Below are 25657 nucleotides of genomic sequence, written 5' to 3'. Positions count from 1 at the left end.
GCGGGAGGGTACACGGGAGTAGTTGACATCACCCAGGAGTAGTTGACATCACCCAAGAGTCCCCACCAGGAAGGTGGGAGGCTTCAGAGACCTGTTCACATAGTGGGGGTGCGATAAAGTTGTGGTTTCCATGGTCCCCATTGGTTACCCAGTGAGGAGGGGGAGCTAGCCTAAAGTGGCTCCTAGAGGTGGGTGGCCATGAGAACGGATGGTTCTCGAGGTTGAAGGTGTAGTTGCTGACCCGGAGGAGATCAGAGAGGGAGGTAGGACTTCCTAGATTACAGAGATGGGTTAGTGGTAGACCCAGAGATGTCAGGGTACAGTAGGCAATGGCCCGAGAACAGTGTAAGATGGCATCATAGGACTGTTTTTCCTGTACCTGAGGTGGCGGTTGGGGGTGATGTCCAGCTGGATGGCCAATCAGGTAGTTCCTGTGGGGTCAGAACCCAGGACTGATGGCAAAGTCACTGTAGTTGGCAGGTAAGTCTCCCAGCGTGGTGTGAGGGTGCGCAGGAGGTTCTGCCTTAGGCAGGCAACTTGCCTGGAGCATTACTGCAAAAGCACAGTAATGTGTTTTGGAAAAAGATCAGGTCACCATTTTAGGCTTTCACTTTACCAAAGAAGGCATCAGTATGCATAAACATACGGCAGAAGCTTTACTAGTGGATCACCCCAATGACTGTCAAAACATGCAGTGACTTAGATTTTTCAAACTTTTGCTGTCACTTTAAAGACTTTTCCAGCGTAATGAAACCTGTAACTGCATTGACTCCGAAAGGTCAACTTTTTTCTGTCGGGCGAAGAACAGGAAGCCTTTTTTTAAATTTTGAAAGACTGCATTTAATCCAGCACCTATATTATGAGATGCAAACCTGAAGGTGCCCTTCATAGTGGAGATTGATGCATCAACATTTGCTATTGGTGAGGTACTCGCGCAAAGAGATCCGGAGGGCAGGGCAGTACATACAGCGACTTATTGTTGAAGAACCCTGGTCACGTCTGAAGGAACTAAACAATCTTTGATAGAGAGCTACTAGCAATCAATGAGACCGTCATTCGATGACAAGAGGTCACCATCTGGACGCACCATTAAAGTCTGCTGTACGTAAACTAAAATGTTTAAACACAAGGCATGTGAATTGGACCTTGATGTTCTCAAGATTAGACTATACCGTCACCTATAAATTGGGGGATCCGCATGGCATGGCAAGGAGTACGCTTTTTCAAGACAAGGTAAAGAACAGGAACAACTGAGGCCTACTCTTAATATATTATTAGCCATATTACAAGAATCTAATATAATGAACACATTTTAAGTCAAATACAAGGCAAACCTGAAAAGATCAATGGAGAACAATTGTTGCAAAACAAGTTAAGAAATTGGAAAAAAGTGAGATCTCGGTTGTCTCAGAAATATGCACTTTAGTTGCCTCATCACGGACCGCAATAACAAGTCTTGGAATGGTGCTATGATTCACCTATTGTAGGGCATCCAGGGCTGCTGTGAAGAAAAGAAAAGAACTGCCGGATCCTGCAGCCGCATGCTAGAGGGTGGGCCGCTCGGGGAGCCGGCTTAGACAGCCGGGGGTGGGCTCCCCGAACTGACTTCCCAAGAAGCAAAGACGTGGCGTGAGACCACTAAAACAATAAACTAAACAAAAAGGTAACCTGACACGGCTCTCCCCAGCACAGCGGGAGAGCTGCTGCTATGAAATTCACTGCAACTGGCAAATCAAACACTACAAATCGCCCCATAATGATATTACGGCCCGACTGTTTTTAACCTGTTTGAAGATGTTTCGCCAATAGGTGGCCCCAGGATGACGGATGGAACCACTACCAACAAACTTAGGAGGATGCTGCGCCTTTCTCCCCCACAATGATTTCCAGAGTCCCCACCCTAAGTTGGGGGAAGGGAGGTGACTCCAAAACCATCACCTCCTCTGGATTCTCATTGTGTTTCAATCACTCCCAAAACTGCAACTTTTGCTTTACAGTTGGGAGTGTGGTGGGGTTTCTCCTTTGTAACTTGTTACCTTATAACTTGCCACCTATCTACCTGCTAATAAAGAGGGATCTACTACTACACCTGGACTGCGGATCATCATTTATGTATCACAGAGTGCTGTGCCCTCTATCTAGGAGCCATGTACATGGTGGCATTCATGAGGGCCTGGAAAGCCCGAAGGTGGTTAAAGAAAGTGCAAGTACTGAAGTGCCCTCTAGGGACCAAGTGTATGGTTGCAATGCAATGTTACATCAATGTGAGGCTTTCTAGGCACTGTTTTTATAATTGCTGTTTGGTATAAAAAGTATAAAAAAAGTACACAAACACAGGGATTATTCATGACAAATGTTTTACTAGTGTACCATGACTACTGGTAAAGGTATATAGTTGGTTTTTTTTTCAGTCCGAAATAGTGATACTTGAGAAGTTTGGGTAACCCCTTTAGGGGGTCACCAGTGGTTAAACAATGCCATATATGGTATATTCCATCTGCCAATTCACATATATGCAAATTATGGTGTAGTATTTAGTAGTGTCTGTGTAATAAATGTACTTATTTTTCAACAAAAAAAAGCACTGACTGGATAATCATTTATTCAGTGTTATTACTTGAGCACCAGTGTATGGCGATTCTAACCCACACCATCTCCCTTGAGTAGGCCTTGGACTGCTCCGCTACCCTGTGAGAGTCAAGTGCTACAATGGGGTGTTTGGTTTCCAGTAAGGATAACTGTGGACCTATTACCTGTGCAGGCCACACAACTACTAACCCACTTACCTACAAAGAGCAAGTAGACGCCATACAGAGGCGGTCTGCCTGACCCCGAATACCCAGTGGGGCGAAGCCACCAGAGATGGTGTGGTACTTGTTGCCTTGAACATTGAGTAACAAATACATGTCCTACCCAAGGCAGGTCCTGCTCCAGATGCAGACGTTTGAACCATTCTGTAAAAGTATGCCAAAGTGAGGGACATGAGCCTCAGCCAGGAAACAGAGGCATGGTGAGATCCGCCTTATGGCAGCTGTCGATCGAGGAGGACGAGACAGAGGGCCCACCAACGAGCGGCACCCAGAGACCATACGCGGAAAATGATGAAAACAACAGCAAGTACTTGATCACCAGAAGAGAGGACAACCAGGAAAGGCCACTGCCCATGTGCAAGGTGGAAATAGGCGGCACATTCGTGAGGGTGCTGATTGACACTGGAGCCTCTGGTGCAGCTGCAACCATACAAGTTTGACTGACTGAATCGACCCAGGGTCAACACCCCGGCTGAATATCTGTCAAAACGTCCACAAGGAGAGCCTGGACCAGATATTGCAGAGGAGGATGGAGGGGCAGAAGAATTTGTGAGAATGGTCGTGCACAACAAGTGCCTGAGGGCACTGTGAATCACAGTAATTATGGAAGCAACCCGTGACGATCACAAGCGGAGACCTGTCCCCAGCACCAATCGTCATTGAGGAGCCATGTCTGCAGACATGGTCCCATGTTAGCATGGACTTAAGGAGCTTCCCAAATGTACGGCTCATGGCGGGGATCAGACAGCCACACCAAGTACCCGGTGGTTGAAATCGTAAAGTTCACAGCCTTTTCCAAAGTAAAGCCCGCCCTGGCGAATGTGTGCTGAGACTCCTAGACGAAGTGAAACCAGACAACGGAAAGCCGGTCAAGAGGGGCAAGAATTGGAAACCTTTATGTGGTCACTGAACATTAGACACCGGTAAGTGACTTTTCAGTGGCCCCAGGCCAATGGAGAAGTGGAGTGCTTCTTGCAAATATTGAATAGGGCGCTCCGAATAGGCATGGACAACGGTGAAGACATGGAGTGCCTCCATAGGTTCCTACAAGCTTACCGGCAAAACTCCCCATAACATAACAAACTGCACGCCAATCGACCTGTTGATTCGAAGGGCCACCAGAGACTGTATTCCAACCGGGCCTCATTGGAATCACATCATACTGGATGTATGGGCTTCCCAGGAGAAATGGAGAGGTACAAACAACAAGGCCAGTTTGGCTTACTGAGCAACAGTGCCCCATCTGTTGGGGGGTGGCTTAGTCATAATGAGAGACTGTCATCCAGGATGGAAGTTCAACACACCATTTGAGAGAGAGGTCTGGAAGGTTGTGGGCATCCAACTAACAATGGTCACTGTATAGTGGGGCCACAGGACTGACCCGAAACATGTCCTGTTTTAAAGAAGTGAAGTACTCGGTGGGATGTAGAAAGGAACCGGGATGAAGAGGATGTTGCTGTCTCTCCTGACACGGTTGCACCGAACCACTACCCTGAGGGCATCCAAGGAGATACCAGCATACCCGCAGGGCCATTGCAGCCCTCAGGAGCGTACACCGAACAACCTCACATTGCCACCCTGCCCTCTGGTGGCAGGATGGGGGAGGTCGAAGCCAGAGGTATGGACTTTGCCCCAACCCAGCACCAAGCTAGAGAGTGTGTGTACTGAATAAAAAACGTATGTGGTTTCACTTTATAAAAGTTGGAAGGGAAGTTGAGTGCCACCCGGCCTCTACAATACTTTGTTGTACAGTGAGCATCACGAGGACTGGGCTCAGCCCGAGGGTATAAATAAATGGAGAAACTGACCACTCTGATGCACTCCTCGAAACTGTACATCTGGTGTCTCTGTGTCATTGTTATATCGCTGCGGCAGAGTGGGCCTATAAGCACTGTGCGCTCCAGGCCAATCTTACAACTAGCAGCATTGCAATACTATGGACATAAGTTGAAAAGCTGATCAGTGAGTTAAACATTCACATGTGATATCTGCGGAAGGGTTGGAATCTGAACAAACTGTACAAAGCAATCGGGGAATCCCCAAGAGGGAAGGCACCTGAGCTGTATGCTTCACAGTGTGGAAATTCAGAGTGCTTGATTCCGATCCCAAAAGGAGTACTGCGAGTGAAACAGGGAAATCAGGGTGCCCCAGGGCAGCATGACAGGAAACAAGTGATGGTGGTAGTGAGGCTTGCTCACACAGAGGCAGCTGCACAGTGGCTGTTATTCAGAGAGCAGTTAGCCAGTCTTCCGACAGCCTGATGAACTCTGTAGAAACCTCAGTCTGTGTTATTAGAAGTGTTGTATTGATTTAGAGTAGAATGAACTGCTTTTATTACTTTGAGACTTGTTGAAAATAGTTTTTTTAAAGTTTTACTTACATTCTACACAGTTCGGAGTCTCGAACCTCAAACCTAACCCCCCACCACCACCCCACCAAGCCAACACCGATCTTCTTTCACTATGCAGACTGTCAGGTTTACTTGCTCAGTTATTATCAGTTCCATGCCAGGTTATGCCCCTGGACAACTAAGGCAGTTGAAAACAGGAGCCCACAAGACCCTGTCTGCCCTCCGAACCAGTTTCAACAGCAGTGGAGATAAAACCAAGCAGAGGAGATACTGTGACATTCTGTGAGGCAGTGCTCAACAGAATACAGGATGCATCTCATGTGGGAAGATACAGAAAGGTTAGTACAGAGCCATGCTTTTCCAGCCATTAGCCTAGACAGAACAAAAGCCTGCACAGTGATGCAAAAATCGGAAGCCAAAAAGAGTTCCAGTCCTTCAGCAAATGTAAAATACATGGATTTTGAAGGAAGGATCAAGAGGAAGGAATAATATGAGACGAACTACTGAGCTCCATGGGGAAAATGAATTAAACAGCAGAACCAAAAAAGAGAGATGGGATTACATTATAAGGGTTCATTTTGTGAAAAATGGGAGATCTACACCTCCGTTGCACTGCAACTGTTCCTCGGGTGGGGAACATAATCCCACAACAACAAACTGAGTCTGCCCGGAAGGGAAAAAAACTATTTAAAAATCCAAGACAGAGCTCCCCCATCTTCATGAGAGGGGGCAACAATAGGACACAATTAACTAATGATTAATTGTGTTGAAAACCACCAGGACATTCAGGAGTACAAGCAAACACCCCGATACCATGAACCTCAAACCAGCAAATTCATGACACCTGTCCCCTATTGCAAGTTGCCATTTTAAAGTAGCCCCATAACGAAAAGTGGCTTGACCAGTGAGGATTGCGTGAAAAAGTGAGACTCTGCACTCCTTGCAGACGGGTTCCCTGGAAAAGAGGAATCCGGCTACATTTGTAACGTCGTGTGGATCCAAGGGAGAATGAGGAACACTCGGGTAACAAAGCTTGTTAAAACGTCATACTCCAAAAAAGTTACATGTTTAAGTGCTGCAGCAACATCTTATGGTCACCATGATCACGTGCCCCAAGTTTCTATCTATATGGGACAAACAAGTTTTAGAATGCGCATTTTAATAAACTCCATTCATTGCATTAAATGTGAATATTTCGCGTGGGGTGATTTACTTAAGTGGTTCTGAAAAAAGGAAGCAGAAAGGACCCTACACTGTTTAAAACATATTAAAAAAAATGTTGGGAAAAGTTTGCTTTCTTAGATAAAGCTTGACATCCGAAAATAAGGATATAATTCTGCGTGCCGGTCTATGAATGCAGACGATTGCCGTCTCTAGCTCTAGTTTAACATGCAACTTTAATAAAATTAAAAAAAATAAAAAACCAGAAAAAGTTTGGACAACATTCTGATTCACTCACAATTTTGAACAGGGACCAAACTATCACTAGCTAACATACTATTTTCTAACATACAGGATCTTCATGTACCTTCATTAAATTGATGCTTGCAGAAGACTTCCCTTTACTCCAGTGAGAACCCAGATCAATTTTACAAAAGTACAGTATACATGTCTTCATTCCTTTTATTTCATAGCCAAAGCCAAATCACGACGCAGGCCCAAACTATTATTCGCTTTCCTGGAAACTGCAACTCTCCTCTACAGTATAAATTGAAAAAGGATTTGCTTAGACCATGCAGGGAATTCTGCCAAAACTATGAATGAAATATGAGGGACAGAGCTGAGCTCTACTTTCATTCTGACCTTCAGCCCCTGCATACATACTTCAGACTGTGTTTGGTTTGGCTTAATGTGTCTTTCTTGAAAGAGTCTATTGAACCAGGAATCTCTTCTCTCAAAGGACGTATGTATATTTGGGACATGCGTGTGCAGTTCAAGGAATTAGAGTTCGTCTTTAAGAAAAGTAAGTCTAAGCCACAGCACGTAAATTAACCAAGAAAGCATTTTAATCATTTATATATGCAGTTTTGTAAAGCACGAACCAGAATCCCAGAGGGCGGTGCAGCAGTGCACAGGAGAGTAGGTAGAATACAACAAGAGTACAGTTTACAAGTCAAGTCAAGTCAAATAATCTTTATTCGGATAAAAATATCCATAAAGTACAGTTTACATTCGGAGGATAGTAAAATACGAGCAAAAGCGGGTAGTATGGTATTACTGAACAGTGCGATCAGGGAGTTGTTGGCACCTTCGCTTCGTCGATGCATCACTACCGCAGGTTACAAGCTGTACCAAGAGATCAAGACCAGTGGAGTAAACAATAAAAATGTCTAAGCTACAGAAAGGGGCGTAGCCTGGTAAGTAAGATGGGGTGAGGGAGCAGCTTCCCATTTGTCAACGACCATGCTGGCATATCATCTTAACCCTTTCTCTGCTAGGCCTTTTCCTCCCCTATGCTAAGCCTTTTTTTTGGCTATTTGGGGCAGTTCGCGTTTAGGCCCCTGTAACATTTTGTCCACATAAGGTATCCACACCAAATTTGCGCCCTTTTCTTCCAACATCAAGGGGATTTTAAAGGTACACAGGGTTTGTGGATTCCCCTGGAGGGGACCCAGAAATTAGTCCTAAAAACAGCTAGATTTGATCTTTGGGGGAAAAATGGGGGGAAAGTGCTCCAGAGGAAAGTGTCTGTTTTTTACCCTACATATGTTATCAGCAAAGGGTTTGTGATGCTAATATCACCATCTTCCCAGGTTTCAGGGACCGGCAGACTTTTGTCAGAAAACCAAAATGTTCACAGTTGTGGCATTTTACTGGGACATAGCTTATTTTTGCAACTTTTTGTGCTTTCAACCTCTTTTCAGTTAGTGATAGAAATGGGTGTGAAAGCAATAATGGATATCAGAAAGCTATACATTTCTGAAAAGTATACAAAATATAGCGTTTAGAAGCAGCAGCTCTTTGCACATCTCCAAAATTGTGGGTACCCAGACTAGCATGTGAATTCTAGGACATTTTCCAAAGTGACTTCTTTTTTACACATAGTCGTACATTTGGAAGGTATAAATGCATAGAAAGTCAATAGGTAATAACAGTTGCTCTACAACTCTGTGTTCCCCTAAGAGTACCGATAAAAATGGTACCTCACTTGTGTGTGTGTAGGCCTTGTGCCCGCCACAGGAAAAGGCCCAAAACGCAACATTGACACCACATTTTTACAGTGAAAACTGACTTTTTTTTTTACACAATGCCTAGCTGTGGATTTTGAACCCGAGCTATGCAGGCACCTAGGGAAACCTAGCAAACCTATACATTTTTTAAAAATAGACACCCAGGGAAACCAGGAGGGGGGGGGGGGGACTTGTGTCCCTCTCACCAGGTTATGTTACCCAGAATGCCTTGCAAACTTCAAACGTTGTAAAAATTAAAAAAATAAAAACAAAACATTTCCCCCACATTTCTGTGATAGAAAGTTCTGCAATCTGCATGGGTCCACATACTTTCATCCAGTCCGCATTCTCCAAAGTATCCTGATAAATATGACACCTCACTTGTTTGGGTGGGCCAAGTGCCCGCGGCAGGAAAGGGCCCAAAGAGTATTGTGGAGACATCAAAATTACCTGTGATAAAACAAACTGATTTTCAAAAGGGGAGGGGGGGGGGGGGAGGGGGGCTGGGTTTTTGGCCCTGGCTCAGCAGCCATCTACGATAACCTACCAAACCCACATATTTCTGAAAACTAGACATCAGAGGTAGTCGGGGGTGGGGTCTGCTAGTAAAACCGGCCCTCAGTGATGAAACTGACACCCACGGCCAGAAAACTGGCCCACACCCCTTCGGCCCAACAGGGAAATGCCCAGTGCCCGCTACGGCCAGTCTGCCCCTGCAGCTAAGCACCATCCATGCACACATCCAGCCAAGCACCAGTCCACATACACCACCAGCCACACACACACCACTAGCCAGGGGCCAATCTATACGCACAGTCATCAAGAGCAAGTCCACCCACACCATTAGCCAAGTGCAGGTCCACACACACCACCAGCAAAATGCCAGCCAAAGGTCAGTACACAAAGACCACCAGCCAAACTCCAGTTTACACACGCACACAAACTCTCCCTAGTTTATAGTGGATTTCTACCCCGTTTGGGTGTAGAGGAGAATACAAATATCACTGATACAGCCAAAATCTTTGCCTAAAGAAAGGGAGAAACCCTTACCTACGGGGCTTCTCACTGGCATGCCCATAAACATATCCCTGGTGCATAGTGGCTTTCTGATCCCCCCACAACCCCCCTGGGGCAGATTAGGGACTATTGCCCCATCTGCATCCCAGGGAGGCAGGAAGGCTCTGACCATTTTTTTTGAGGGTTGGAGGCATTGGCATGCCCATTTTGGGCAGTCCCCACCTCTACGTATAAAAAACATCCCTGGTGCCTAGTGGGCTTTCTGCCCCCCCCGGAGGGGCAGATCAGGGGCTATTGCCCCATCATCCTCCTGGTGGAGGGCAGAAAGACTGTAGGATTTTTTTTGGGGGTGGGGGCACTGGCATGCTCATTTTGGGCAGCCCCCACACCTATATCCATAAAAAAAAATCCCTGGTGCCAAGTGTGCTTTCTGCCTCCCAGGGGGTTTGATCTGGGGATATGCAGATCAGGGCCTATTGCTCCCATCTGCCTCTAAGGGGAGGCAGAAAGACTATGGATTTTTTGGGGGCAGGGTGGGGCCATTGGTATGCCAATTTTGGGCAGCCCCCACCCCTACCTATAAGAAAATAATCCCTGGTGCCTAGTAGGCTTTCTGCCCCCCCAACCGTGGGGCTGATCAGGGACCCCCATATGCCTCCGGGGGTGGGAGGCAGAAAAGCTTGATTTTTTTTGGGTGGGAGGGGCTTGGCATGTCCATTTTGGAATGAAGAAAAAATCCTTGGAACACGCCGGAGGGACTCGGCATTAGGGGCTCGCGATACTCGGAGCCCGAGGCGGACACGTGATCAGTTGACACGAGGTCCGATACATGATTGCCGGTACGTGAAGGCGTGGCAATCATAAGGTCCAGTCATTAATATGATGTGAAGGCTGAGAATAGAGAACCCTATCTTTGCCCTGATGAAGTTGCTGAAATTGGAGCAACGAAACATGTCGGTTTTAAATAAATAATAAAGGTATATAATTAACCATTTTTTAAATCGGGAGGCTTTGCAGCACCGGAATAAAAGATTGATAGCCAGCAAAACCTCACCAGGTTTTTACCTTTTCTTATGGGGTCGTAGGTGTATTTTTACACTTTTTTCACAACAAGTGTGTGTATTTGTTCACGGTTTGTGTTTTAGTCACTATTCTCATTTGTGCACATTTGTATGTTTGTGTGTACCTCTTTTGTCTTCACACAGAGAGAGTGACCGATGATGAGAAGTGGGTATACCAGCAATTACTAGCCGGGAACCACCTCGGGTGTCGCAACCGTGAGGCACTCTCTCTGCGCTCTCACACTATTTTCTGATTGTATTGAGCGGGTACCTGTGTACATATCTTGGTTTCTTTTTTTTTTTGAAAACATTTATTAGATAATATAAATCAACAAATACGGGCCTACAACCCACAGGCCGGCCTCGGCAACAGTTAAAGCACAGTAGCAGGCAATTATGCGACTCAGCAGCGTAGCAAAGCGAGTACGAATAATACAAGTTACATTATAAGTAAATGCGCTGCCGAGAACCAGGATAAGTGAAGGTTTTAATTTTAAGGTTTCGAACGTGTCCAAAGCAAGGAAAGTCAAGAAGGATCTGAGTCCAAACAATACGTCTAGGACAGTAGCGGGCAGTGGTCTTCAGAAAAATCAGCAAACATTATTCACAAAACAAATGGCTGGAGGCGAGTAGGTCAGGATAGATGACGAGCACACATCGTATAATACACCCCAGCCACTACCCACATCTCCCAATTCACCCCATGACCCAAAGAAATAGGAGAAGAAAAGAAGAAAAAAGAGAGAAGAAAAAAATTAAGGCCCATAGGAACTAAAACGAACAAAGAAAAACCCCCCCACACACCCCCCACCCAACACGCATGCAGAGGCTACGGCCTACCCCCCCCCCCCCTAGCAGTGTGTCTGTCGCCCCAAAAGAGTACCCGAAATTCAGAAGGAAGAAAAAGAAGGAAAAAGAGAATCACATAAGACCGGAGGAGGGCCAGAGAAATTACCAAAACAATCAATATTTTAACCCGCGGCCACCCAACCCCGGACCCCGACCCAGCACCCAATTAACCTGTACCTCCAACAATCGTCCAGTACAGCCCCAGCAATACACACAGCAGGTTGCAACAAAAAGGAGGAACATCCTCAGCCCTGTCCCCTACGATCCAGCATGAGAGCAGAGTCCAGGTCTAAAACAGCCAACGTGGACAGAGAGGGTAACTGTGAAATCCACCGCAGAAGTCGAGGCACTTGAAATGAGTCACACCGGCTGGGAGGTCGATCACAAAAGTCAATAGAAGCCACTGCTGCGTGCCCGAAGACGGTACAGTGGGAAGCAAGACCAAGCAACAGTTCAACCATAGTAGCAGGCAAAGGCAAGAGCATCAAATCCAGGAAGAAGCAAAACGACACGCCATCAGAAGACAAAGGAAATGGAAAACATGGCGTCCGAAGCAGATGCACCCGCCATTGAGAAAGACCATCATTGCCAGACCTCTTCAAATCAACAACGGAGAGTACTGCAGCGGAAACTGAGGCCTGACCAGCTATCGCCTTCACACTCTCCAGGATAGACAATCCACCGTAAACAGGTTGAGGATGTGGCATAGTGGGCAGCACTGAAAGGCAATCACTGCCAGGCGGAGAAATCGCATCAAGTCGGTCCCCCAATCCTCGGGCAGTGTCATGAAAGGAAACCAGGAGATCCTCCAAAGCAGCCAACACATCACGAAGCCCCTGCGGTGCATCCGGGAAGGAGGATGCAATATCTTGGTTTCTTAATGAATACATCTTGACCTGTTGAATAGTGCTAATTCACACATTCAGGGTACAGTTACTGATAATGGTATATCAGTCTCTGATTACTGGTCCAGTACATTGATGTTTTATGGATTAGGTAAGGCTTTTCTTGATTGACAGCGCTTACTGGAGGTACCTGGTGGCCTAGTTGGCCCCCAGGTGGCCTCAGAATTGAAGGGTACTTAATTCCCCAACTTCAAACGCGCCACAGGGCGGGTTTGCACACTTGTAACATCAGGGCTCGCCCCCTCCCTGCACCAATGCGCAAACACACCCCCTGGTGCGTTGTAAATTGGGGGATTAAGTCCCCTTGATTCCTGAGGGTTCCTGGGGGCCCACTATCCCACCACTTACCTCCAGTAAGGACCACAGAGCCGCATTGCAGAGTGGTGTAAAAAGGGGCATGGCCTGGGCCACCTCTCTGCAACGCAGCGCAGTGGTGCTTACTGGAGGTTAGTGGTGGGCTAGTTGGCCCCGAGGGACCCTCAGGATTGAAGAGGAATCAATTCCCCAACTTACAACAGGGTGTGTTTGCACACAGGTCACCTCAGGCCCCGCCCCTTCCCTTCACCACTGTGAAAACGCACCCGTGGTGCATTTTGAGTTGGGGGATGAAGTCCTCTTAAATCTTGAGGGTCCCTGGGGTCCAGCTAGCTCACCAGATACCTCCAGTAAGTGCCACAGAGCTGCGTTGCAGAGAGGTATAAAAAGGGGCGTGGCCTCTGAACACCTCTGTGCAAGGCAGCTCCCTGGAGCATACTGGAGGTACCTAGTGGGCTAGTTGCCCCCCAGAGACCCTCAGTATTGCATGGGAATTAATTCCCCAACTTACAGCTTGCCAGGGGGCACCTTTGCACAGTGGTGAAGGAAGGGGGCGGGCCTGAAGTGGCATGTGTGCAAACACGCCCTGTGGCACGTTTTAAGTTGGGGAATTAATTCCTCTTCAATCCTGAGGGTCACTGGGGGCTAACTAGCCCACCAGGTATCTCCAGGCCACGCCCCTTTTTACACCTCTCTGCAACACAGCTCTGTGGCGCTTACTGGAGGTACCTGGTGGAATGTTGCCCCCCAGGGACCCTCAGGATTGAAGAGGAAATATTTCCCCAACTTAAAACGCTCCACAGAGCGTGTTTGCACACATGTTACCTCAGGCCCCACCCCCCCACTTCACCACTGTGCAAAGGTGCCCCCTGGCGAGTTGTAAGTTGGGCAATTAATTCCCCTTCAATACTGAGAGTCCCTGGGGGCCAACTAGCCCACCAGGTACCTCCAGTAAGCGTCACAGCCTCAGAGGCCCTCCAACTTTATAAAAACAAGCCCCGGGGGTAGCGGTCCCCGCAAATATTTATGCAATGCTCCGGGGGTTGGCGGTAGGGATGGGCAGAATTTGCGTAATCGCGTTATGCAAATCCCTTAACGGTAAAAAATCTCCACGAACACGTGGAATTGCTTGTTTGCGATGCTTTTTTACTGTTCGCAATCGCAGCTTGCGTGCTCGGGGGGAAATATCTCGCAGACACGCATTTGAGAACAAGCAAAAAATATCTCGAAGTTGAGGAACGCAGAATTTTGGGCAATTTTGCGTTTTCAGCAGAACACAAAATTACCCAAATTCCGCAAATTCCACGAACGGAACGGAATTTACTGCCCAGGCCTAGTTGGTGGTCCCCGGGGTAGTGTGGGGGGGGGGGATCAGGACCCCCCCACACTTAATTTTTTTCACTGCCCCAGTACCTGGCCCACCTGGGGGCTAAATTTTAACGAAGCGCGGGATACCGCGCTTCGTTTTTTTATTTTCTTGGCCGGATTCGCAAATTCTCCGTGGATTTTGCCGCTTTTTTTTTCCTGGGGGTCCTAGGGGGTACCCCCTGAGCATGCCTAGGGGTTGGGGTGTTTCTACCCTGCCCACTTTGTGTTTTGCGCATTTGTTTTTCCTCTTTTCTTGTTCCTCGGATCTACCGAGGCACAAGACGGCTGACAACACTTCCTGGTTTGTAGAGTTGACAGACAATTAGCATGCAGCTCGTGATCGGCAGGGTGCACGGATCTTCCGTGCCTCTATATATCAATATTTTTATTTTCTCAGCAACTACTGAACGGATTTACACCATTTAAGAAAAAGTGTTATTGATCATACAGCCTAACAAGCAACAATCTAAAACATATGCCACATAGTAGTGAGACCAGTATGCCTGAAGTGATTCATTCTAAGCTTCATCATCTAGGACATCTGAATATTGTTTCCTAACTAGTGGGCTATCAGGAACTGGGTATTTCACATCCATACCAACTCAACGCTCTTCCCCGCTCCCTTGATCAACTCCATTCCCGAGAACTCCTCCAATCAAGCTGCAAGTTTATGCTTTTTCCACAACCCTTGCAGTCACAGGGACAACAGAACACTCAATTTGTGAGTGCTGTTCATCTGTCCGCTCATACTTAACCTGGAGGACTTTTAGATTCTGATATTTGAAGTCACGATAACTCATAAGTGGAAGGCCTGTCACAACATCATATACGAAGCCTTGGAAGGACTCAATAAATCCACAGCTAACTGGGTCACGCTTCCTTTGACTATAACGGGACTGGTTAGTAAAAGTGGTTATGCCATTTCAATGCCTGTATAACGTCCAGGGTGCCATTTGTCTACTTCCTAAATCAAGATGAGGAACTAAATCAAATGTTAATATATGTTATATTACAGCTGAAATGCCACAGAGTAAAACTGGCTACAATGAACAGCCACATGAAGGACAGCTTGGGCTCCCCAACTTTGAAATATATTACCTCACTGAACTGCTCCAATAGGACATTGGGAGGCTGACTGAAGGATAACAGGAAAAATCGTAGTGAAAGAGATGTTTGGTGGGGAGAGAGTATAGTATTTAATCATGGCCAGGGGAATTGCCTACAAGATCAGTCATACCTAACCTACTGAACTGGACAAATTTGGAAAGGACAGACAAGAGCATAGGTAAAAAAAAAACATTAGCACAAGAGTTGGTGCTCTGTGGATTGCAGTCATTTGAGAACTTATGCAGGGACCGGACTATCACCAAATAGATTGAGGGGGCGGTGTAAGCATGAGCAATTTATACAGCAATGGCAAATTCCTATAATTTCAAGTAGCATAGGGACAATATGGAGTTACAACAGGTCAATTCTTGCAGCACAGCAAGTTGCTACAAGAGATTTGACGACAGTTCCCTGACATGCCAGAGGAAATCAGTATGCTGAGGAACTTGCTGTTGCTGTTGAGTCATAGAAGACTGAATCCATTGTTACACAAATCCCTACAAACTTGCAAACCAAACTTTATACAGATATTGAATGGATAAAGAACCCTGTCTGCATATTAAAACATCTCTAGAAATACAGTTTTTAAATTGGTGCAATTTCATAAACAACCCAGAACCGAACAAGATGCCAGTGACCGTTCATAAGATACACCTGACAGATTTACACACTGCCTGAAAAGCAGGCTAGACAGTACTAGATATGGGCATGAGTAAAGATTAATACATTCTATGGAGCAAAGTGAACAGTTAAAGAGCTGTCACTGGACAGATTGTATCCTTGCAGCCCAACAAGTAGGGAATGGGACTGATCCCTATACCAATTAAATTCAAACTGAAAAATAAAATCACACCTCCCGGTGCACTGTTGGCTAAGAGGCAGGTAAGGATACATTGGTTTCACCCAACAACTAAAACCTTGGATAAATACATGCCTTGAAGACCTCCAATAGTGGGCTCTAGCTAAGGAAACCCGCATGTTGAAAACCAGATGCCTAGAATGCAATATAGGCCTCCACAGCCTTCTAACTCTACGTATTTTCTATTGTTTGACTTGAGTCAATTGAATTTGAATTTAAAAAACTTGTATAGCGCAACGTACACCAATCGGTTTCTTGGCGCTTTTGGAGGCAAGGATAACAGAAAAAAGGGACAGTTAGTGCGGGAATGCCTGAACAAACAAAAAGGTTTTCAGGCCCTTGCGGAAGAGGGAATATTGTTTGGTCGCTCGTAGGTGGTCAGGGAGGGAATTCCAAAAGATGGGGGCCAGAACTGAAAAATTGGAACCTCCCCATTTCTTTCTATTATAGCGAGGAACCTGTAGAAGGGATTGGGAGGATGAACGGAGCTGTCTAGTGGGGACATAATCTTTCAGCAGGGACGAAATAAAGGCATGCAACCAGTCTTGAAGAGAGACCGTTGTCGAACAGGCAGCCAATGCAACGCCTTCAACAATGGTGAAGAATGATGGAAACGAGGAAGGCCATACACTAGCCGAGCTGCCTGGTTCTGCACAAGCTGGAGTTTACGTATGCTATATGCCGGGATGCCGTTGTAAAGGGCATTGGCATAGTCTAGCCGGGAGATCACCAAGGCAGACATGATGAGTTTAAGTGCCAGAGGAGAGAAAAACCGGGAAACAGTGCGAATAGTACGAAGCATCAGAAAGCAGGAAGAAATGACAGAACTAATTTGTGAGTGGAGGGTAAGCTGATTGTTAATTTTGATACCAAGAGTCTTGACCGTGGAGGAAGGGACCGGAGGGGAACCAAGAGTGGAAGGCCAGAAAGAGGAATTCCAGGGACTGGAAGAGCCACCAGTGAGCACCAGTTCGGTTTTATCCGGGTTCAACTTCAGATGGTTGTGGCTCATCCAGTCCCTGATAAAGATCATAATAGTTTGAAAGTTAGAAATAGCATGAGGAGAAGAAGAAAGATTTAAAACAAGCTGGAGGTCATCCGCATAATTATATACAGTGACCTCCAGCTGCTGAAGTGCAAAGATGAGAGGATAGATATAGAGATTGAACAGTAAAGGGGGGAGAGAAGAACCCTGGGGGACACCACAAGTGACTAAGTGGAGCTGCCGTGAACTCCCCCAGCCGAACCGCCTGGGTGCGATCCCGCAGGAAGGATGAGAGCCAAACTAGTGCTGAGCCCCCGATTCCCGCCGCTCTGATACGTGAAAGCAAGATGGAATGATCCACCGTATCAAAAGCGGCGGAGAGATCGAGGAGCACCAGGGCTTGATGTTGGTTTTGGTCCAAGCCCTCCCTGAGGTTGTTCAGGACCGACACCATGACGGACTCAGTCGAGTGCCTGGGACGGAAACCCGCTTGGCATGGCGCCAAACCTCCCGTAGCCTCCACATGTGCGCTAAGTACCGAGGCCACATAGCGCTCCAGCACCTTGCCCAAGTAAGGCAACAAGGAGATGGGCCGATAGTTGACTGGAATAGCTGGATCGGCACCAGGTTTCTTCAAGATGGGCACGATGGTAGCCACTTTAAGGGCTGGAGTCACAACCCCTTGTGAGAGGGAACTGTTAAGAAAGGTAATCGGAGGCTGTGTGCAAACAGAGTAGATTTGTTGGAGGATACGAGCCGGACAAATATCAGCAGGGGAGCCTGACTTGACTTTGAGAAGTGTTTCCCGAAACACTTCTTCCGTAATGGGAGGGATTGAGGTTAGACAAGGCGGAAGGATCGGTGGGAGAGGGTCAACGTAAGTGGCAGAGGGAAGAGGGATATTGTTCTTAATGTTAGAGACTTTATCAAGGAAATAAAAATTCAACGAATCACAAAAGGATTGAGTGGGAGAAAGTTTAGAAGTGCTCCTTTCTGAAAAAGCTAACTCGTGAACAATAGAAAAAATTTCTCGCGATTGATTTTCTGCTGTTAAAATTTTGGCTGAGAAATAGGCGGTTTTAGCTCCTAAGATAGCCTTCTTGTACTCCTGCCGTAGCGTGAGGTAACAGGTTTTCAGTAAGGGGCAATATTCCCTTCTCCATAATCTCTCGGCACGGCGGAGAGACAATTTTATTTCCTTTAAGTCTTTGTCGAACCACCGATTCGCCTGCTTAGATCTTTTGATTGATATCAGACGTAGGGGGGCTGATAAATTACAGCCTCCCGAAAGCCAGGTGTCAATCCCAGTAGCTTGAGATGACGATGGTAAGCCATCTAAATCGGGTGCAGAGGCTAGAAGGGAGGATGATAATGAGGTCAGATCGACACGGTTCCAATTCCGTGCCCAGATGTTTTTTTCCCCGCGAGGTCTTGACAAAGGTTAAGGTGAAGAGAGAAAAAAATAAAATCATGGTCAGACCATGGACAAGGGGACACTGATGTGGAAGATATAGAGTAATTAAGAGACCAAACTTGGTCTAGCACGTGTCCACCAATGTGTGTGGGAACTTGGATGCGGGAGATAAAGTTTAATGACCGCAGCAGTTCTGTAAATTGCTTTGAGGCTGGGCATTCTGACAGATCATTGGGCCAGTAGTTGAAGTCGCCTAATACAAGAACAGAAGCATAATTGACCGCTAGCGTGGCCAATAGATCCTGAAATGCTGATGTAAACAAATAAGTGGGGGGGAAAAAGTGACAGAGCGAGCCACAGGGTACTCAACAGAGTCGATGGGAGTGGAAGGGAGGAGTTGAAAGTTATACTCTGATCTGGCAATAAGTGCCACACCGCCCCCTTTTTTCCCTGCAGGACGATCAACCCGAAGGGCCGCATAGGCAGGGGGAAGAGTCGCTAAGAGAGATGGTAAAGAGGACTCGCAAAACCACGTCTCAGTTAGACAGAGTATTTCTGGGTGTCAAGCAGGACAAACAGATCTTGATGATGTTTCACAGCCGACCTAGTGTTCAATAGAATAAAGGACAGAGAAGAAGGGGAAGCAGGAAGGAATGGACGGGACACCAAAGTGGGAAGGCTGAGACCAAGGGCAGAGACGGTATTGCTAATGGCAAGGGGAAGCGGCCAATTACCTTGTAGATGTTTCAGACTCTGCGAGGAGTAGGTGATGAGAGGGGCAGAGTAACATGCCCCTAGCCCCGGTCGGCCGCAGACGGGCTTAACTCAGGTGCAACTCCGGCGCGCCTACGACGCGCCCGCTGCGCTCGTCCGCTGCGCTGACACATATGGGCCGTTGAAATAGTATGGTGGCGAGGGGGGTGTGGCGAGGCTCTAGCTCGCTCACCAACCCGTTCCAAAATGGCGGCCGCGGCCGCTGGGGAGCCCGTTAGGCGGTGAGCCCACAGCAGGCGGCTGAGCTTCTGCACGAGTGGCGATCCACTCAAAAGGTAAGGGTCCCCGCTAGTGATCAGCGGAATGGAGGTGGGATGATTTAAAAGAGAGAGGTCACTGCTTGTAGTCAGCAGGGCCAGGCCGGGTAAAATGCTGCTCGTAATCAGCAAAAACAAAAGTTATAATTAAAATAAAGACAGCGCTCCAACAATCGCGCGTTTGCCCCCTGCCACAGGGCAACTTGCCAAGAGACTCACAAACATTGCAAATCCACGTCACTGACAAAAGAAACACAACACACACAAATGTAAAAAGAATACTTAAATGATAGCCCTCACTAATCAACTTTTACTTAACATCCATATTAAATCCTCATTATCAAAGGCCATTTTGCTTAATCGATTGTGTATGTAGAAATTACAGTGGAGATGATAACTATCAATAGTTTGGAGCTGATTCTTCCTCCTTAAAATGTTTTCTAGGAATGGCAACTTAAGCAATGAATCCAAAAATGCTCTGTGGATGTGAATGCCCGTGAGGATCAGGTTAGGTGTTATTTCCAGAGGCCTGTTCTGGAAGTTAATAGGGAAGGAAACGGACTTGAAGATTGGGACTGCCCATGTTATCCTCAATGGGCGACAAGCATCTTGTAATTGCCATGCTTACAAAAAGTAGATGTTCGCAGAGCTAGGTACAAAATCTTCCATAACTTAAGAATGCAAGGACATGCTGAGTGAATCTTTCCCACACTCCACCCCTTCCCCCCCAAGAGTGTTACATTTGCACCAAATCTCAAAGATATCAGTAATATAAAAAGATATTTCTGCAACCATCTCTTACATAAGTCAGATTTCCAATGCTCTTAACCGCTATATAGTGTAAATGTGACAAAACCACAATTAGTATGTCTAATTACATTTCTGTTTACCAATATAAGAACTATGGAGGGCATTCAATCGTTTCTTCCATATTTAACTATTCTCACTGATTATTTTAGGTATGAAACAAGTGGCCGAATCGGTGAAAAGTGTAAAAATTGTCCATGTTTCTGTGAGAATGCCAGACGTTATTGAAGATGTCATTCATGGTATTCTCTGCTTAAGAGCGGGTATAAAGTCACACCTTGGGTATCATTGATGCCTCTAAAAAGGCTATAGTTACAATATATCTACACACTAATGCACAGTAATACTCTCAATTAGCTGTGTACATCGAGCACGGAACTACGAGTAGCAGGCACCCTGGGACGTGCCCAAGGCAAGACCGGTCGCCTGCCTACTCCCCAACCGAAGTGGTGAAGGCCAGGCGTGCCAGTGGTGTACCTCTGAGACAGGACGGGGGACGGGATCCTGCGATGCGCAATCAGGGTCTGACCTTGAGGGGGAGACAAAGGAAGTGAAGCTACCCAGCGCCGACCCCAGCTGCACCCCGGGAAAGCCCCAGGGCAACTGACATTCAAGCAACAATCAGACCGGCATAGCCCCAGGAGGAACCCAGGGTCAAAAGGTGTGTTCGAAGTGTTGATGATCAATGTGTCCTGCAATATGTATTCATAAGTTCCCAACATACCTGATCCATACATGTGAGAGCAATGGATGACAATGGCTGCTGGTATTTTCCAATCAACGGGAATTTCATCTGGCTTTCTGCTTCCAGTCACCACAATATCTGCTTCATGAAGCTGGAAAGAATAAAGCAACACTTTGGGGAACAATTTATGGTGCAGAGAAGACAATATAGAGAAGTTTCTTTTGGGTAAAATTTGATAAACTTGCTTCTCCATGAACTTTATGCAAACCTCCCAGCATGCTAAATTAAGCATTTTCAAACAACGCAAAATGCAGCAGGGAGTTTGATACCCGACTTACATAAACAGGACACTGCATATCACTATTATGTTCCATTCATAGGTTGGCAGCCCAATCAAGGATCTGTTTTATTATCTGGTGATTAGTTCTACATTTTTATATGGATTGGCACCTAATCATTTGAAAAATGAAACAAAGAGGTGCATCCTAGCCAGGTTTTGCATTGATTTTCCTTCTGAATCCACTTTGGTTCTCCCTTAATTTTTCGTTTTACCCTGCCTTTGCTCTTCTTGCAAAGGTACTTATAACAAATGTTTTTGGGCCAATATTTTTTAGAACACGCTGTACACGTTGATTGTTATTCAGAGACTCGTCTTTGGATTTAGTCTACATATTGTACAAGGTTGCTGGGAGTGCATAGCAACATAGTGTACTGCTTTTTCGGATCGTTCAATAACAGTTCAGAACGTCTAGACATAACGCAGTCACACAGCTTCATCTCCAACACAGCCCAATACTATCATATAAACTGTGTCCGAACCCCCCTGGGGGACAACTTGGTTGGGATGTTTGTCTTACACAGTCTGTTAGTAATGCTAATAATTTTCTTCAGTTGCATGTGTCTAATAACCACAGACCATTTGCTTCATAATAGACTATGAAAGTTTCAATATATGTATTGTAAATTTCCTTCGTGTCTTTCTTGTGTTATCTACGGGCATGCATGAGTGAGTAACCAAAGGGGAGGATCGGTTTCCACGGTTCCCTTGGGGATAGAGGGTCATGTTCGAGGTTGCCAAAATCACCTGTTACTCTGGAAAGGGTAGGAGTTCAGGTGAGGCACTATGAGCTAACCAGGATTGGGCTGACGGGTACTGAGGCCTTAGAGAGACTCAGTCCCTACATTCTGACATCGTATCGTCCGAACACACAGTTCTGCACAACCAACAGAATCCGGGCAACAGTTTTCAGTCCCTAATAAGGAAGAAGCTTTAGTTCTTTATAATGGTCCCATTCTGTAAACAGAGAGGACCAAAGGCTCCCTGTGTTTGACCCTCTGCTATCGAACAATTCTAAACAGCATATCAGACACGCATACACTCTCCTGTACTTTAGGAAGCTATTAATCCATGATTGCTGAGGATTAAAGGGAACAGTCCAGCCCGAACTGCCAAGCCATGCCTTCCCTGGACCGGAAACAAGCTTCCGAGGACCGGTTTCTGGCATTCCAGCCGTCTTCAGCCCGGCTTGCTTGAATCCAGTGGCAAAGTGAGCAAGGGACTCACGTCTGAGCTTGTTTCCGGTCCAGGGAAGGCATGGCTTGGCAGTTCGGGCTGGACTGCTCCCATGAGGCACAGGGTCAGACTGATTTGCATAATGGACATGTCTGAAATGGGGTGGCAGAGTGGGCTAAAGAACGGTGATAGATCAAACCCAGATCTTTTGACTGGGTGTGAGTGTTTGATTGGTTCGGATGCTCCGTCCATCACCACCCCCTTTTGTACCGAGGATTAATAAGAGGCTCTGCTCAATTTATATTTTTTTACATGTTCATGTTGTATTCGGTTTTACCATTAGGGCTGAGATACTAGGAGAAATCCATGTGTCAGTGTATGCTATACAAGAAATATAAAAATAAAAAAAACATTTGTTTTTCCACCAGTTTGAGATTTGTAACCGTTTATAATCAGCAAACCTTTGGAATATCAGCAGGTCAACAAACTGTTCAACTTCAAATGTAAAATGTTTGATTCTGGAGTACAAGGAGTTTTATCTGAATAAAAATGTATACCCAGCTTAAACAATCGGCCTTTGAATAGTGCTTGGAATTCTGCATTGTCATTTTAGGTCTGGTTTGACATTGCAGCTATTGCTAGACTTTGTGATCACCAGAAAACTGCTTTAAGAAGCATTACTGAGATAGGCTCTTGGGCTCCACCCACATGTTGATCTTCTCTACAAGCTTTTGAGCTTATAGATGGTGTGCGATCTCATTGAAAAGTTTATGCTGTATACAGTAGGCCTCAGTTTGTTACGGTGACAAGCCAATGATCAATTCTATAAGCCTGAGTAGTTAATTCGGTAAATTTACTTCCGATGTTATAGGATGCATGTTCTTATTATGAAAAGTTATACCAAAGGCAGTTGGCTAGATTTATTTATTGGGAGCAGCATTATGTTAAAGATAATATGACTTTAGGCTTTGAGTACAGGAACTAGTTAGATGAATACCTAATGGTAATTACAAATGGATTGTTTTACACAATTTAATTGTCACATATCCTTGGTTTTTCAACATCTATCCTCAACAAGGGTGCTGTAAGAAAGAAGAAAGGTGCACTATTATGTGAGCAGTGTCCCTGCAGAGATTAAAACCCAGCTGGTTGGATATCCCCACAAGCAAACCACGGACTATGTACGGACATTGGAGGTTGACACGGATGAATGATCTAGAGAGAAAGGCCGATAAGAAACGATTATTACCAAAAGGTTATGTGCCCAAGAGATCTGCCTAAGAGGTTGCACAATGGTACACACAGTTCTCATTGCTTTTACTACTGGAATGTACTGGTCTCATTCGTTGGTTTAAGAGTTATTGTTATAAGTTTGTTGTGTGAGATTACCACAATGCCATGAAAGGTAAGACACAACAGTATCCACTGCGCCGCCGGACCTACGGTTGTCGGCTGATGGGCTGTGTAACTCCGTCATAACATTCTGCAATATGTTACTTTGCCGCCGGCCCCAGGGTTGTAGGCTCTCGGCAGTGTAAAATATTCTACCGCAATAAAGGTCTTGCAAAAAAAAAAAAAAAAAAAAAAAGTTACATCAGACGGTTGCTGTAGTATGTGTGGGGAAGCTATCTGCCAATCATAAAAGCATTGGTTTTTAGTACAAATCTAAAAATTGTTTTATTTTCCTAAATGTATCAACTATAAACAATCATCTCATATGTATTGCATACAACGTTGAGAAACTATTTACACTGTACAAAATCAAAAACGTTTGCCACTAAATTTACAAATATTGTTAAGGGACAGCCAACAAATGTTTCATGGCTAGGAGTCCACTGCTTCTTCTTGTTCGAATAAAATCCTAAAAGGGTTTATGCTAATTTTCACAACGTTTTCCTAACTTATTTTTACTTTATTTAAAGTTTTATGTAGCGCGAACATGACCCGTTAGGGTATCAGAGCACTTTACAAGGAAAGATACATTACGTACAAGATGGCACAGTTAAGCAAGCTCCGAGCACATGGGAGAACATGGCGTCTACTAGCAGAGCAGCCGCGCGTGTCCATGCTATTACCCTACGCCGTGTAATAGCCAGCGATATGTTACCTCGCACTTGAAGTGTGCCTTTGTTGGTGGATTCCTCCTGTGCGTTTTTGGGGTGTCCCTGGGCTTGTACGAGCTCGAGCTGTGACCGACTGGTTTCGGGCAGAGGAGGGAGACTAATGCGCCTGGAGACAGACAGCGCTCCCCGTTTGCCCAGCTTCCCGTGTTGGTGTTCGGCCGCCCTGGAGCGGAGGCGTGGCTGCAGAGCGGCAGCCCACAGGCTCCTCCGGGTCGGCAGTGGCAGCACCAGCATTGGGCGTTTTTTCGGTGTAGTAGGTGCAGCGGGGAGTGCCGGCAGCGATAATACCACGGAGAAGGTGGCTCCATATTATGCACTCGCCACAGCAGCATGAAAGGAACTAAAGGCACCTTTTGGTAGAGTGGAAGACACATCTTCTGGTAATTTCCTGGAGCTTCTAGACTTGAGCTCGAGGAAAGAAACCAACATTCAGATAGGTGAAGGCGAAGACGAGGAGGACTGTGATAATCGAGATAATCGAGGTAACCCTGGTAAAATAGGGGGGGGAAAAGGCAGGAAACACGGGAGTGTGCCTGGCATCAATAAAAGTAAAAGTAAAATAAAAGGAGGGGAGAATGGAGGGCTAGGAAATCAGGCAGAGGAGAGGGGGGCTAAGGGAGACCTAGTAGAAAAAAGCATTACTAGCGTTACTAGTGCTTTTAGTCCGCCTAGCGAGAGTCCGGCTTCCAAACCGGTCAGCCTACAGTCAGAAGTATAAAGGGGGGAGAAATAAGAATACTTCTGAACATAACAAGGGTTTCAATAAGGTTAAGATCGCCCCCTCCCCGAGATCTTTCTTTTTTAGAGCACAACCTGAGATACTGAACATCACAAAGCAGGTAGCTCAATACAGAGAGTGCTGGTATAGAAAATGTTGGTGTGTCCGGCGCATCAGGACTACTTGGCTCACCTGGTCTATCTGGATTGACTAGCTTAAGTAGCCCTTCGGTTAACACATCAGAGGGCTCCCAGGGTATGATGGAGTCTGTAGAATCACTGCCTATTGAAGGTCTGCCTTTAGAAAAAGAGGTATTTAGGGAACAAGCAGAAATAGAGCTCAACTAGAACCAGGTCCTCAGAGCTCAGCTGTAGCGGTTAACCTTGGAACGGATGGAGAGGAAGGAGGAGGACCGGGTCTAAGGCTACAGGAGCAAGAGCGAGATCAGATTACCCCTCTGCAAATATCGATGCAAGCTCTGTTCACCTCATTAAAAGAGGACATCAAACAAGGCTTTGCGGTCTCAGCAGCTAATCAGGGGAAAATAAAGAGCTCATGTGAGATCCTAGA

General features: G+C 46.1%; 1 protein-coding gene across 2 annotated transcripts in view; it reads right to left on the bottom strand.

The window, feature by feature from the left end:
* Nucleotides 1–25657, bottom strand: part of MTHFD1L (methylenetetrahydrofolate dehydrogenase (NADP+ dependent) 1 like) — a 1218839-nt gene that overhangs the window by 771136 nt on the left and 422046 nt on the right. For both annotated transcript variants that reach the window (XM_078649387.1, XM_078649386.1), the window contains exon 8: nucleotides 20773–20884. In XM_078649387.1, the coding sequence (XP_078505513.1) occupies nucleotides 20773–20884 (112 nt within the window). The remainder of the gene's footprint in view (nucleotides 1–20772; nucleotides 20885–25657) is intronic.

This window comes from Lissotriton helveticus, chromosome 6 (assembly GCF_964261635.1).
Source record: "Lissotriton helveticus chromosome 6, aLisHel1.1, whole genome shotgun sequence".
In the NCBI taxonomy this organism is placed as follows: Eukaryota; Metazoa; Chordata; class Amphibia; order Caudata; family Salamandridae; genus Lissotriton; species Lissotriton helveticus.
This window is presented reverse-complemented; position numbering and strand designations above follow the sequence as displayed.